Source organism: Hemitrygon akajei, chromosome 5, assembly GCF_048418815.1.
Source record: "Hemitrygon akajei chromosome 5, sHemAka1.3, whole genome shotgun sequence".
Lineage (NCBI taxonomy): Eukaryota > Metazoa > Chordata > Chondrichthyes > Myliobatiformes > Dasyatidae > Hemitrygon > Hemitrygon akajei.
In genome coordinates this window covers 171,287,037-171,302,900 of record NC_133128.1, presented here as the reverse complement: position 1 = coordinate 171,302,900, position 15,864 = coordinate 171,287,037, and the positions used below count along the sequence as shown (strand labels likewise).

Sequence of the window (15,864 nt, the reverse complement as noted above, 5' to 3'; positions counted from 1 at the left end):
AATGAAGCATCACAATAGTAAAAGTACAAAATAGGATACGTTTATATTCAATATAGGAGCTGCAGCTACGAAAAGAGCAAAGTAAGTCACTAAATCAAATCAACGCCATGGACCCTGATTTCTTCCTCTTGTAGTCAATAATTAGCTCTTTGGTTTGGCTGATGTTGAGTGAGAGGATGTTGTTGTGGCACCACTCAACTAGATTTTCAGTCTGCCTCCTATATGCTGATTCATCACCACCTTTGATTCGGTCAACAACAGTAGTGCTGTCAGCAAATTTCTATTTGGCATTGGAACTAGACTTGGCCACGCAATCATAGGTATTAAATGAGTAAAGGAGGGGCTAAGCACACAGCCTTGTAGTGCACCTGTGCTGATAGTGATTGTGGAGGAAACGTTGCTGCCAATCTGAACTGACTGGGGTCTACAAGTGAGGAAGTCAAGGATCTAATTGCATTGGGATGTATTGAGGCCCAAGTCTTAGAACTTAGTGATGAGTGTTAAGGGGACGACAGCACCGAATATGAGCTGCAATTAATAAAAAGTTCCTAATGTATTCAATGGCCATGTGTTCCAGAGCTGAATGAAGGGTATCTGTCCTTGACTTATTACAATGGTAGCCAAAATGGAGTGGATTCAGGTCACTCCTCAAGCAGGAGTTGATACACTTCATGATCAATCTCTCAAACCACTTCATCACAGTGGATATAAGTGCAACTGGACTATAGTCACTGAGGCAGGATGCCATGTTCTTCTTGCGCTTTGGTATAATTGAAGTCTGCATGAAGCAGGTGGGTACCCTCAGACTGCTGAAGCAAGAGGTTGAAAATGTCAATTAACACTCCAGCCAGTTAAGACTTCAGTACCCCATCAGGTACACTGTCTGGGTCACAAGTTTTGCATAGATTCATCCTCCTGAAGGATGCTCACATGTCAGTCTCAGAGAATGAAATCATAGAGTTATTGGTGTCAGTGGGGATTTATGAAGGTGACTCCATGTTTTGTCTGAAACAAGTAGTAACATCTAAAAAACAGAATTATCTATTAACCTGCTCCACCACACAACTCTACCTTCAACAATAAACTAAAAAAAAGTAAAAGTCTGAAGCTCCCTCTCAATGGCAATGACAAATCCCATAAATGATGACACCTTTTATCAAAGCATGGAAAAGACTATTTAGAGACCAAGGTCTAAAACCCAGCAACAAGGTCACAGTCTGCAAAGCACGAAAATTCCCTGCTCTCTCTTATTCCTCACGTACGGACAAACAGCAGCTGGCACCTCAAAGTATGGGGATAATATCATCAATACTGTCACTGCAAAATTCACAAACCCACTAGTAGAATTAACAAACCCAGTTAAAAATCCTCTGCAACATTCCTCATCCCGAGCATTGAGGGTCCACTGTTGCACAACAGCCCATGATGGTAGCCCGGTAAGAGCATCATAACTATATCAAGGTACAGAAATGTGTCATATTTGCTAATAGTGTATTTAGAAGATACATGCAGGAATTTGTTCATGTTTCTCATATACTGTACAAATTTAAAAACTGGAATAATAATCCTCAATTTAGTGCACCTTCTAAAATACCGTACCCTTTAAGCGGCTTTAAAAGCTTACTTTGAAATTAATTATTCATATACCTTTGAAATTGTTTATCACAATAAAGCTATCCAACAGAAAGAGCTGTAGAACAAGCAGAAATTAGATTATACCGACAAATTAGCTTTTTTGCAGGGCTTTTTGCTTTATGAAGGCACTCATAGCCACCTATTGTATCACGTTTTCAGTGGAGTCTTATGACTTTAATTAGGTATATTAGGCTTTGTTTAAGATGGAGCTGGTGAAGCTCAGCGACTACTTGCTGGTGACAAATAAAACAAAGAAAACAACTAAATACTTTATTAATCACTCTTTTTATGGTAAACGATCACTGCAAACAATAGCTTTTGAATTGCTTGTACAACCTGGCATTTTTGCCGTGTGAACTGAAGTCTCAAAGGTGCAAAATGGTTGTGGTGTGGAGTGTATCAGCCGAATCGAGGCAGTGGGGTCTGGTCCGGACAGCAGGGAATAAGCCTATGTGTGGCCACTGCTGGAGCAGACTTGGAGGCAAATCAATGCAGAAGAAACGAGATGGGGCGAGCAGAGGCAAAGCAGAATCAAGGCAGAGCACGGGCCCGGGAGCAAGGAAAGAACCAAGGTTTCATCGATTTAAGCACTGAGCGAATTGGAAAGGTCAGGTACAGGCTGACGAGCACATCGAAGCAGCAGGGCCCAGGTCCAAGAGCAAGGAATCACCCATGGTTTGGACGATTTAAATGCCAGGTCAGAATGAAGAGTCCAGGGTGTCATGGCCGGAGGCAAGGAATATGCTGGTTCAACTCGCTGCATTGTGAGGCTTACTTGTCTCTGTGCTGAACCGAGGCTATGGCTTGCAACTAACGGGTTCCTGGATTGGCTGTGGACTCACTTTCATGAACCTCAGGTCTGAATACTATTTGCTTAATTCTATTGTTTAAAAGATTTGTTTTTCCTTGCACATTGGGTGTTCAACGGTCTTTTGCTTTCCTGGGTTTTAATGGGTTTCTTTGCTTTGTGGGTGCCTATAAGGAGATAAACCTCAAGGTTGTAGAAGTATACTTCTATGATAAATGTACATTGATCTTTGTATATTTGCAGGTACAAACTGATTGTATTATGGGACTTAGGTAATTCAAAATTAATTTTCCTGTACTACTCGTAATCGTCCATATTCCTCATATATTTAATCCAACTTTTGTCTCTTAACAATGAACATAATTAATTCAAAACAAATGTTTTATCAGTGAGCCAATATTTTCCAAGTACCAATGAAGCTAAAGTGCATCAGTTAAGATATTAATTAAGAAACAGCCACCATAAATGTTATCTGCATTAGTCTTTCAACACCTGGAAACTGCAAGTACTGACTTGATACATTATGACATTAACTTGAACACACAAAGCTCCTGTTATGATAGTTTTCAAATGTATGTTTTTTAAATCCTGGTACAAATGCTGTGCAGAGAAAAATAGAGCATTAAAGTTTTGATACGATCTATGTAAAAAAGAAAAAAAAGGATCCCCAATTTTAGTAGATGCCTTCACATCACGCAATGCTTCCACTCATAAATGTATGACAAATACTTCCTTAATCATTATTTTACGGGCAGGGATGTGCAGGGGGTAGTCAGTGACTTGCTGGAGGGAAAACAGGAACAGCAGGCAGCAAATTGTTCAGGAAAAAATGGCTATGTGGCAAATTTGCTTTTGGTACATCACTCGTTTGCAATGACTTTGATCCTCTGACAAAGACAGATAACAGTACACTGCACATTTTTAATTCTATGATTCAACAATGAATCATGAACCTTACAAAGCAAGCCTCTTTACGTTGTAAGTAAAGATTCACAGTTCATCCAGCAAAAACAATGTTTTAATTCTACTAGCTATACGCGTTCAAAGGAAATAATAAACTTTAATCAAAACTACATGTGGAAAGTTAAATCATAGGTAAACATCTCCAGAAAGTTTGCTTATTATTGGGGTCTATTACTAACTGTGCAATTACAACATATTATCTTCATCTCTGGTCAACTCAATGAGTGTGAAATCCTTTCAGTTTTAGAAATTAATCTCATATTTTACAAAGTTTTCAAGTCATACAGTAATAATTAGCATACAAGATAGAAGTACAATAAAGACACAAACCAGTATATCAGTCAGGGGCAGATAATAAAGGACTTTTTTTTACATTGTTTCCATTTTTAAAATCAACAGGAACAAACCAAAGTTAATATATTAATAAATGAGGAGAAGACAATTTACTCATATAATATTGTCTTCAATTTTTAAATTTATTTTAGTCTTACTCCTCTTGAACTGGCATCATTTCCTCAGTGATCCTGCTGATAACAGATACGAAATAACCCACAATGGCTACCATATCAGTTATGTACTATAATCCAAATTAGAACAATTACTTATATTTAGTTCAAGTGTGCAATTAAGAAATATTCTTTAACCCTCCATATTTCTAGTTTTCATTTCCTTTAATCATAGGTAATTTCTATTCCAAATGTCTGCTCATTTAGGTACAAGTGAATAAATTATGCATTGAGAGCACTTTTAGTCTACAATTTTGCAATTTTCTTCAATGAAAAGGCAAAATAAGAAACTTCATTAAGTTAATACTCCAAAGATTATGAAGGTTATTCAGTTACCCATGTTACATTAATATACACCTATCAAACTAGCATTAGAATAAAGTTCTCACTTAAAAACTTATTTGAGACATTATGACGAACATCGTATTTAAGATTTGACCTAAGGAACATTCTATCATTAGCTTTTACAGATAAAAGCACAGATGAAGATAAATTTAGAGTCCAATTTTCTCTTTCCAGTGGAGAAACTCACCATTTATTCTTCCTTCTAATGTAGTCTTTCTCAGACAAGTTAACCAAATAAATCATTGGCTTTGAAGTCAATAGCAAATGTTTATTCAATACATCAATCTGTTAAAAAAGCAAAAAAAAAGCAGACTTCAGAGCTCAATTTCTTTCTAAGAAGAGACCAAATAAGAATAAATTTAACAGTATTTGTCATACTACATGTGAGACATTTTAAGTAACCAGGAAAGTGAATTATACAACACTCCTTCTTACAACCTAATTACAAGATTTTTGTCGGATGAAATGACATGTAATGCAGTTTATATATATATAATACATTACACCAAGTCTTACCTCCTTGTCATTCCAATCGTGATAGAAGCGCACATGTTTCTTTTCATCTATAACCCAGTTCTTGACTTTGCACATTATATCCTGAAAGATTATATAAAAACAAATGTGTTACAATTTATAAAAGTAAATTAACTCTACAAGAATTGGCCAATTATTTTCCAGTTGTTAAAATAGTACTTTATTTCAAAGGAAAAGTTTCATGGTATGGAAGGGAAAAATACTTTTAACTTTCACATAACCTTTTCAAAAATATGTAATCATTCTCACTAGTTTGTGTGAGAAAAGCAACATTGGAAACCAGGATTAAAATAAATAAATGACTGAAGACATGGAAAATAAAGGGAGAACAAGAAGCTAAATAAAACATTCACATTTAGCCAACCTCACAGAAGCCAGTAAAAATAGTAAAAAGCTTATTCTATATTTGCTTTCTGCCAATACCTCCCCACTTCCAGAAAACGAAAAGGAAAATTCACTTCAATTGCACAATAGTAACAGAATCACGCTGGTGATCTCCAACCAGTACATTCAGTTTCAGAACATCTTTCTCAACAGGAAATTTAAAGGTCTTCTAGTTATCAAACCAATAAGCATTCAGAAGGTGCAACTGCAGGAAGACAACTTGCTTTGTTTCTCTGTCCTTTCCTTAAAGAAAGATTAATCATCTGTGAAATGGAAACGGCAAACAGCAAGTGACACAAACTGAACTCTTAAAGCCTTTCCTTATCCATTTCACTGCTCTGAATCGAGAGCTGCATGTGGCACAATTTCCTTTACAAGCAGGTGGTAATAAAAGGCAGGCAGGTTTAAAAGGTCAAGCTTGACTCTTATGTACAAAAATGTATACATAAGATTTTCTGATAAATATTTTATGATGGAAATATTTTAGCAACAGTATTAAAGACAATGTTTTTAACATTAAATTTTTAATTGTCTAACTATCTGCAAGATTAAGCAGTCATTTAAATAGCAAGATTCTACAAAGATCCAAATATATAAACTCAGGATCATTTTACCCCAAAAAACAAAATAGAATTTTATAATTGGCCAAAATTATGAACATTGACAGTGAGAAAAACATTAAAGATCTGCGAAGTAGTAAATTTTCTATTCCATCAGAGCATCTTCATGACAATCACATTTTTGATTTCTACAATTTTAAAATTTAATGACATGACACTAACAACCTGCACATGCATTACAATATGAAAATGCTAAACATCATCCTCACTAACTATTCTTTAAAGCTTAAAAAGGCATCCAGGAGATTTCACTTGGCATCTTTACATACAACCTTTGACAAGTGATGCAGACCATTTTTATTCATTGCCTAAAATTGTCAGCAATTATGTGCGTCACTGGCCACCTGCAAATTCTGAATGCCTGCTCCAGCCATCATCACAAAAACCAATGTCAGGAGGATTAATCTGAGAAAACACCGAGTCCCCTAATGGTTTCAGCAGGTGAAATGGCCCAGCTGGTTAATACAACAAAGAGTCAGGATAGCTTCATCAAGATAAATGACAGAGAAAATAATGAAAAGGCCAGAACTTTAACTTGTAGAACAGAAATGATGCTCTGCACAAGTAAAAATCATAAGTTTGAATTATTTTCCCTAGCTGTCACATCAAGCACAAGGCTTAAAGATCTATATAGTGCTCTGAACATGTAAAGGTCTGTCCAAATACTTTCATTAGCCTGGCATTCTGACCCAAGGTTACCCACTGAATGAATAACTCAGTGCTAATGATGTCTACAACTCCTGGCCTCAGAATTTTATAATTTATATACAGAAATATCATGTTAAACTCAGTCCTTTAATACAACTGTCACAGAATGACCAAGGATAACAAGCAGAAAGTAGATCGACTGTGCATTTCAATTATTTCATACACAGCCAAAGAAAAGCAGGGGGTGACTGAGAGAGATGGGGCTGATATTTTACTTACGTATTCTGGTTTTAGTTTTTTGTCACCTCCTCTCACTGCCACTTTCTCCAGTTTGTCAATAATGGGCATAATGAGTTCTTCATCCTTTAGTCTCAGTTCTTCGTGAATGATTTCAATATCGCGAACAGGATCCACACTTCCTTCAATATGAACAATACCATCATCCTCAAAAGCTCCTGAAAGAGACATTTACAATAAAATTTTTAAAATAAGATTTGTTAATAGAAGTTATAGAAGTACCTTCTCAGAGTACATTGATATAAATGTAATAATAAACTGTAGATAGCAACAGTGCATTTAGAAAGTGCACTACTGTATTCAATATCCCATTTAATTCTGAACCCCACCATTTTTGTTTCTATAAGAAATTAAGTGCAAATTGTAAAATAGTTGAATTCATCTGCCATGGCTCTTCTCAGAATCAAATCTATTTTATCATTCTAGCTCCAATGGTGATTAGATAATGAACCATTCAGACACACAATTTACACAGCAGCTAATTTCATCGCCCTGATTCCAGGGTATAGATTTTAGGGAGCCGTGAAAAGAGCAAATGACGGCGCATTTGTCATTTGTGAGTGACAACTATTCACACAGTTTGAAGAAATGGTTCTGGCCCTTATTAGGTACACATGCCATTATCACATATTTAAAGTACAGATAGGGCCATAATTTTAAATTGCCAACTGGAAATAAAAGTGTAAAACAACCAGATATTACTGGAGTATGTGTACTGACTCATGCCCTTCCATGTCATTTTTATTCAGCTTATGCAAACAAACTGCATAAATGTGATTCCAAAGAACCACATCTATAAATTATCACAGCCAAAGAAAACCATAAAAAAATGAAGCAACTATCAAACAACAAAATCAAAATATCAGTTTAATATAGATTGCAATTGCCGGAGAGTTATCCTGAAAAGAACAGATTGCAGTGAATATAAAGGCCAATGTTACAAGTCAAACACAATGATTCATTACTTTAAAAGGTTATTATGTATTTATGGATTTTTCCAAGTCAGCTGCAATAGATAAGAATGAATGTTGACTGCCTTATTTTTCCTACTTCATAGAAAATTTGCAACTCAGAAGGCCGTTCAGCCTATTATGTCTGTGTTGGTAGAAAAAGAACTATCTAGCTTAATCCCACCTTCCAACACTTGATTCATGGCCCTGCTAGTCATACATTTTAAGTAAACAATCAAATGTTACTTAACTATGATAATGTATTCTGCTTCTACAACCTTTCAGGCAATTAATTCCAGACTCCTCCTACCCTCGAGGTAGAAAAAAAATCCACAAATCCCCTCTAATTCTACCAGTCACTTTGAGTCTGTAATCCCATGTTTTTTGATCACTTTGACAAGGGGACAGATCTTCCTATTAACTCTATCAAGGCACTTTATTGTTTTAATTGACCTCAAGTTCCCCCACAACCAAAAAAAAGCCAACCACAACCAATTTTTCATCGTAATAGGCACCCTACAGTACTATAAGTCTTAGGCACCCTAGCTATATGTATGTGTCTCAGACTTCTGCAAAGTATTGTATATTATATAAGACAGTGAAGAAAAAGACTGCAAAACATTAGTGCAAAATCACAATTAAAAACTAGCCTATAGTAACAAAAGAGATGATCTGTAGCATTCCACTTCCGAGATAGGATTAGGGTTATGCAGGTCAATTCAAGAAAGTAGCTGTTCCAGCACCTGGTATTGTGGGACTTCAGGTCTTGGTATCTCCTGCCCGATAGTAGCAGACGGTGGGGATCCTTGATGAAGACATAGCAAGATGAAGACAGCCAAGACAGTGGGGATCCTTGATGAAGACATAGCAAGATGAAGACAGCCAAGATGGTGGGGATCCTTGATGAAGACATAGCAAGATGAAGACAGCCAAGATGGTGGGGATCCTTGATGAAGACATAGCAAGATGAAGACATCGCCAAGACGGTGGGGATCCTTGATGACAGATGCAACCTTCTTGAGACAGTTCCTATTGTAGGTGCTTTCTATGGTGGGGGAGGGCTGTGCTCATGATGGACTAGACTGTGTCCACAACTCTCCACAGCTTCTTGAGTTCCTGTGTTGGAACTGACATACAAGGCCATGATGCAATCAGTTACAATACTCGTTACAGTGCATCTTGTACAAGTGTGTTAAGTATTTGGTGACATGCTGAATTTTTACCCACTTATTGACACCTATTAACATCACGGCTCTGTGCCATGCCACATCTGGGGAAATATATTGGTGTGATGACATTGTGAAATTCTCAAGAATTAAAAATATAAAACCCTGATAAAAGTACATGCGGATATGGAATACGTGCAATGTCACATCATTTTCATTCAACTTAAGTGAACAAACTATTTGAAAGTAATCCTGAAGGACAACATTCATAAATTAGCACAAAAGAAACGCTAGGCTACCACTGAGTAAAATATTAGTTTATTAAAGGCAGCAATTGATCAACTTGTTACTCCACATCCATCAATATCCTATTTATTACATATTCTTTTGCCTTAATGCACCTCCTCAGAAACATTATTACATACTTCTCTGGATTAAATTCCATTCACCAATTTCCTTCCCAACATTTATTTTCCTTCAGTGTGAAGATTTCCTCTTCATTGTTATCACTAGTCAATTTTGTATCAACTTCAATCTCTTTATCAAGCCACTTAAATACAAGTCTAAATCATTAGCATGTATTACAAAAACACAATCATCACATTCCTAAGCATGATGGAACCTTACTGTTAACAGGCTTCAAGGCATTAAAACATTCAACTACTACCTTTGGTTTCCTTCAGCTGGATGAGCTTCAGACCCAATTGCTGCTCTCTTTTGAATCTGAGGTATATACTCAGTTATTCCTTCTTCCCTTTTAAACAACTGCACAGATCATTCACAACCATCAGTAGTACCTACATGAGGTGTTGCCTCAAGAAGGCAACATCTATCATCAAAGATCCTCACCATACAGGTCATGCCATCTTCTTGCAGCAGCCATCAGGCAGGAAGTACAGAAGACTAATGTTCCAGACCATCAGCTTCAGGAACAACTGCATCCCTTCAACAATTTGGTTCTTAAATCAACCTGCAAAAACCTAAATCAGTATCATTGCAACAGGTGACCACTTTGTTCACTTTGCACAGCAATTGACCTTTTTTCTCGAGAATGTGTTTTTCTTGTACAAATTTTACATGAAGAAGCAGAATTAAACAAAATCTTGTAGGTACCGGTATAATTCAATTAGATATTATAGAATCATACAAATGTACAGCACAGTAATGGGCTCTTTTGGCCCACTTCATCCATACCTATCAATGGTAATCTCATCTGTCCACTTTAGCCTGTGCTCACCTTCACCTTTCCTATCCAAAAATCAGTTGAAACGTCTTTTAGATATCATTACTGTACCTGTCTTCATCACCTCCTCTTGTAGCTCATTCCAGATAATTGCCATGCTTTGAAGGGAAAGCGTATACCTAAGATTTCCTTTTGATTTCTCCAACTCACTTTAAACCAGTGCCTCCCTAATTCAAGAGTCCCTTCCCCGGCAAAAGATTCTGGTGATCTATCCTATATACGTTCCTCATAATTTTTCAATCACTAAGATAATCTAACCTTCCATCTTCCCGTGAGAAGATATTCACCCTATCCAATCTCTCCTTATCATTACATTCCCCCCCCCCCCCCAATTAGGTACCATTCTGGTTATAAACAAGTCAAAGATAGTAAGGAATAAAATTTTAAACTCATTTTTATTGTCATGGGCACAAGTGCATGAATGCAGCAGTGAAATGAAATAATTAAGTGCAACAGCATTACAGGCATGCAGCTTCAGATAAGCAGGATTCACAAGAAAATCTAGATTGAACATAAATTATACAGGCTATCAAAAAATCTGGACCAGCTGGAAAAACGGGCTGATAAAATGGATAATTGAATTTAATGGAGACAAGTGTGAGGTGTTGCACTTTGGGATGACAAACCAGGCTAAGACTTACACAGTGAACTGTAGAGCCGTGATGACAAGGACGGTTGAAAAAAATGCATCTGGGAATTCAAGTCCATGATTTTTTGAAAACGATGTCACAGGGAGATAAAAGTCATAAACAGAACTTTTGGCACATTGGCCTTCATAAATCAAGAGTATTGTGTACAGGAGTTGGGATGAATGTTAAAAGTTGTACAAGATGTTAGTGAGAACTAATTTTGAGTATTGTCTGCAGTTCTGGTCAGCTACCTACAGGAAAGATGTAAGTAAAACTGGAAGAGTACAGAAAAAAATTACAAATATGTTGCTGGGACTTGAGGAATTGAGTTATAATTTCAGATTGAATAAGTTACAACTTTATTCCCTGAAGAATGAGGGGCAATTTGATGAGAGGTACACAAAATTAATAAGGGTATAGACAGGGTAGATGCAAACAGGCTTTTTCCACTGAGGTTGGGTGAAACAGGAAAAAGAGGTTAAGGGTAAAAAACGAATTATATAAGGGGAACATGAGGGTTGAGATCCTTCATCAAAAATTCAATACCCATGGTTTGCCACAGATTTGTTCTTTTCTCTCCCAAAGATTACTTGCAGATGTACAATATACTGTCAAAAGCTTCTGTAAGTTTGAAAATATCAATTTTAAATATTCACAAAAATTTGAATTATTTTAAATTAAAAATCAAACTATGTTTCAAGTTTAATAACTTAATAACAACGGAAATATGCTCAAGACTCCAATGCATAGTCTGAACCCAAAATATTCACCACCCTCTGTGTGTACAGATGCTGCCTGACCTGCAGATTACTCCAGTATTTTATGAGAGTTGCTTTAGATTTCCAGCACCTATAAAATCTCACGTCTGCTGATTTTCTCTTTTTGTGGCAGATTACAGCATCCACAGTCTCCTATGTCTCCAAGTTATTTCAGAAATGAGGGAAGAAACTGGCATCAAGTGGGAAAAAAATTTCACACTTAACAATAAGTCACAAATTCAGCTGTCACCCAGCAATATTACTTTGTTCAGTACCCCAAGTATAAATGCTCAAAAAAGTTGAGAGCTATAACAAAATTAGGTACATTTCTTCAAAGCGGCATTTTAGGATTAAAATGCAGCAAGCACTACTCATTGGGACTTCTTTAAATTAAACTTCATGAATAACTGTTGGCAAGTTTATACCAATATTGAGCTTTGCAGTTAAATTCTTAACAAAGAGGAAAGTTTAGAAATAAGTCAACAGCTTTCAAAAGACCATAAACTTTGCAGATCCTTACACTGGTTAAAAAAAACACAAAATTAATGTTCCTTTCTGTAGATTCCAATGCTCCTATCTTAATACATTTTTGTCAACTGAAGGTTACATGGGGTAAAATGAATGTGCAGATGGAGATAATCAATGCCATACTTGAGAATTTTCAAAGGCACCTGCAAGTGTGCAAGGTGGTTGAGAGCAGGAGGCCTGCCTTGCTCAACATTTCAGAGAAATTCCCATGTAAAACAATGAAACAATGTGCAGAAAATGACAACCAATTAACACGTATAACTGTTCACAAAATATGCAAATGCACTTTGAAGAAATTGCATAGTGCATCCTGTAAAGCACAAGGTATTTGCAGTTGTCTGTTATACCACATCTACGCATAAGCATGCACATCAAACATTACTTAAGTTTGATGATCCTGTTCTATAAAGTTACTCGAACATTATGAAAGTCCCCACCCACCCTTCTCATGGACTGTGTGTCTCACTCCCATCAGGGAAGAGGCTATGTAGCTCCACACCAGGACCACTAGATTCAAAAACAGTTACTTTCCCCAAGCAGTAAGGCCGATCAACACCTCCACCCACTAACCCACCCCTTCACACACCTCACCATCACCACTTTATCATTTCCTGTCAGTCACCTTATGTACAGACACTCCTATGCCTATCGTCACTTTATGGACATATAATCAATCTATGTATTCATTGTGTTTTTTAAAATTGTGTTTTTTATCTGCTTGTGATTTTTGTGCTGCATTGGATCCAGAGTAACAATTATATCATTCTCCTTCAAAACTGTGTACTGGAAATTACATTAAACAATCATGAATCTTGAAAACATAGTAGAAATGGCAGAAGCAATTTAAGATATTAAAAATATTTGAATAAATTAACAAAACTTAACAAAATCTTGGCATAATTTTCAATTCTCAAGTATGTGAATTATGAACAAACAGTAGCAAATTTAAAGTGAAAGAAGGACTAAGTTAGTTAACTACAGATCAGATTATTAGCTGCAGACAAAACTAGAATGCTTAAATTACACAAATTTAAGAGAGTGCAAAGGCAACATGTACTTGTAGCAGAGGTGTTTTTGATAAGCATCTTTTCATGGCAAACAATTAGAAACAAAAAAAATCACCAACTGCATATAGATTTCTGATCATATGTCATAAGAAGACTCCAAAAAAATCAGGCATTTGCTGTGAGGAAATATTGCAAAGAAAGCCTATTAGATTAAATGGCTTTTATCTAGCATGGCAAAAGCATAGCTTATGGTCTACCTGAAGAATGAGCACCATGTTTTGAGCACAGTTGATCTGGTGTTTTTAAAACAACCTCAAAGTTTATGGATAAGTCAAAACTCAGCATTTGATAACAGAACACAAAACTTGGAAAATAATTCTGGAAGGTAATATACGACTAAGAAAGAAAGACAGAATACTTAAAAGTTGGATGTCAAACATGCAAAGAGATTTGAATATTTAATTCGCAAAAGAGCCAGAATGCTGAAAGGTAAGTTAAAAAGCTGAACAATAATATTTTAGATCTACAAGAGTAATTATACATTTGCATAAAATACAGGATGAGTCACAATTAACAATGCTTTGGGTGTCCAATTATAGAAAGGATAATAAAGACAGTATGGCTTAGAATCAGAATAGTTAAGACTATTATTTTTACTGGAGTATGTTAAACAAAGGACATTTAATAGAGGCATTTAAAATTAGGGTTTTGACAATGACAACAATACTTCTGATTGGAATGTTAATAACAAGGGGTATAATCAAAACTAAGAGTAAAATTCTTTTTCCTCTATTCTACCATACCTTGCCTGCCCCTAATCCTTACCCACTCAAAGGACTGCTAAAGAATGATGTACTTTTACATAGTTCTAGGTTAAAATCAAGACTGCTTCTATTTAAGTATTTGTAAAAGGGAAAATACTTAGATTAATTTTAGTTGTTCTACCAAAGGCCAGAAAAGTAATTTTGAACAAATATCTTTTCAGTTCTGTAAACCATGTGTTTTGCATCCTGTCAATAACTAACTCTACAGTAAATCAACATTCAAAGGGCAAAACACACTCTACATTTCAGAGGTTTTATTTTACAGGAGATCCATAATCTCAAAGACAGTCAAGAATGAAGCCATATGAGTTACTCCCAGTTCACAGCTCTCAGTGCTGTGAACTGGGAGTACCTGTTCAGTATAAAGTGGTCTTCTACCTCACCACTCTTTCAAGCAGAAATGTTTTCGTCAACTCTTCTTCAATCCTTCCATTAATTAATTTAAAACCATGCCTCTGAAACCCCTTCCCGCCATTATGAACCTTTGTGCTAAGAAAAACTGGTCCTTCCTGTTCAGCTTGTGTTATCTGTTCAATTAAATCTTTCTTCCAACTCCTTTGTTTCAAAAGAAAAAGCACCACAACTAGAGAACAATGGATGTGCAATTCACGGTCCCCTTTTACTCCAAAAGTTGCAATCTTACTGCTTTAATGCATACCTTAGGGAACATTGCCTCAAGGTTCAGGGGAGAAGATTTAGGACGGAGATGAGGAGAAACATTTTCCCACAGTGGTGGATCTGTGGATTTTCTGCTCAGGGAAGCAGTTGAGGCTTTTTCACTTAATATATTTAAGATACAGTTAGACAGATTTTTACATAGTATGGGAATTTAAGGGATATGGGGTAAAGGCAGGTAGATGGAGCTGAGTTTACGAACAGATCAACCATGATCTTATTGAATGGCAGGGCAGGCTCAATGGGCTGGATGGCCTACTCCTGCTCCTATTTCTTATGTTCTTATGCTATTCAGACTGCTGAATAAAAGCTTCTTAAGTGCACTGATATCTTCCCATAACTTAGAATTTGATTTCCCACCATTAACTGTTGTGCCAGTCTTAGTATCACCGAAGTTCTTAAATCAGACTGTGCATTAAAGCTTAAGCCCATCACAGTTTTGGTATCCAGTGCTAAGTTCAATGGTACCCCATTACATATAACTCTCCAGTCAAAAATTCTGATTGACAATGCCTTTTCCTTTTTCCCTCTAAGATCATTATGAATCTAATCTGTCATTGTCCAATACTTACCAAGAGCTTTTATTTTCCTGTTTAAGTGCCAAGAAAGATCTTTTGAAAATGTATAAAAATTCAGACATCAAATGCACTAACCTCATCAACCCTCTTTATCTAATAAAATTCAGCCTGGTTAATCAGATATGACTTTCTCATAAATCCATACTGCATGTTCTTGATTAACCTGTGTTTCCATAATTGCTAGATTTTTTGCTGTTTCTTAAGAATTATTCCCATTAACTGACAATAAGCTGACTACCCATGCTTGATTTACCTTCCCCTCTCATGCACAACAATGGTACCAATCATCCACGTCTCTAGTAGCTAAAGAGCATTAAAAATTCTATACTTCCATGCTTCTCCAAGCTTTCTGCAACATAAAACTCCTGTTTTGCTGTAAGTTTCCATTTTTTGCCTTACTCTGCATTTGAAATTACCTGTTTTTCTTTTATTTGGAACATACTGACCCAAACCTTCATTATCATCTCCTTGCATAACTCCAACTGCTCTACCAATAACCCCTTCAAATAGCTAAATTATTTCGCATTATCAGTCCACAGAGTCACATTCAGGTTAAAATGTCCATGTATTTTAATTCTCCATTCTCACCTGCACTTTGGCCTCTTGCAATGTTGTAATAAGGTCCAGTGTTAACTCAGAACGCAGGATCTGATCATCAAGGCAGGGCATGTTATAATCCTCAGGACTTGATACTGAATTCCACAATTTCTGGAAAAACAATCTTTACTCCCACTGCCAAGCCTGCAACCTTCACAGTTCATTCTCT

General features: G+C 36.3%; 1 protein-coding gene across 1 annotated transcript in view; it reads right to left on the bottom strand.

Moving 5' to 3' along the window:
- Positions 1 to 15,864, bottom strand: part of ola1 (Obg-like ATPase 1) — a 168,196-nt gene that overhangs the window by 81,900 nt on the left and 70,432 nt on the right. Inside the window, exons 5-7 of the mRNA XM_073047198.1 lie at positions 6,723 to 6,898; positions 4,774 to 4,854; positions 4,445 to 4,542 (exon numbers count right to left, since the gene is read on the bottom strand). Of these exons, the coding sequence (XP_072903299.1) occupies positions 4,445 to 4,542; positions 4,774 to 4,854; positions 6,723 to 6,898 (355 nt within the window). The remainder of the gene's footprint in view (positions 1 to 4,444; positions 4,543 to 4,773; positions 4,855 to 6,722; positions 6,899 to 15,864) is intronic.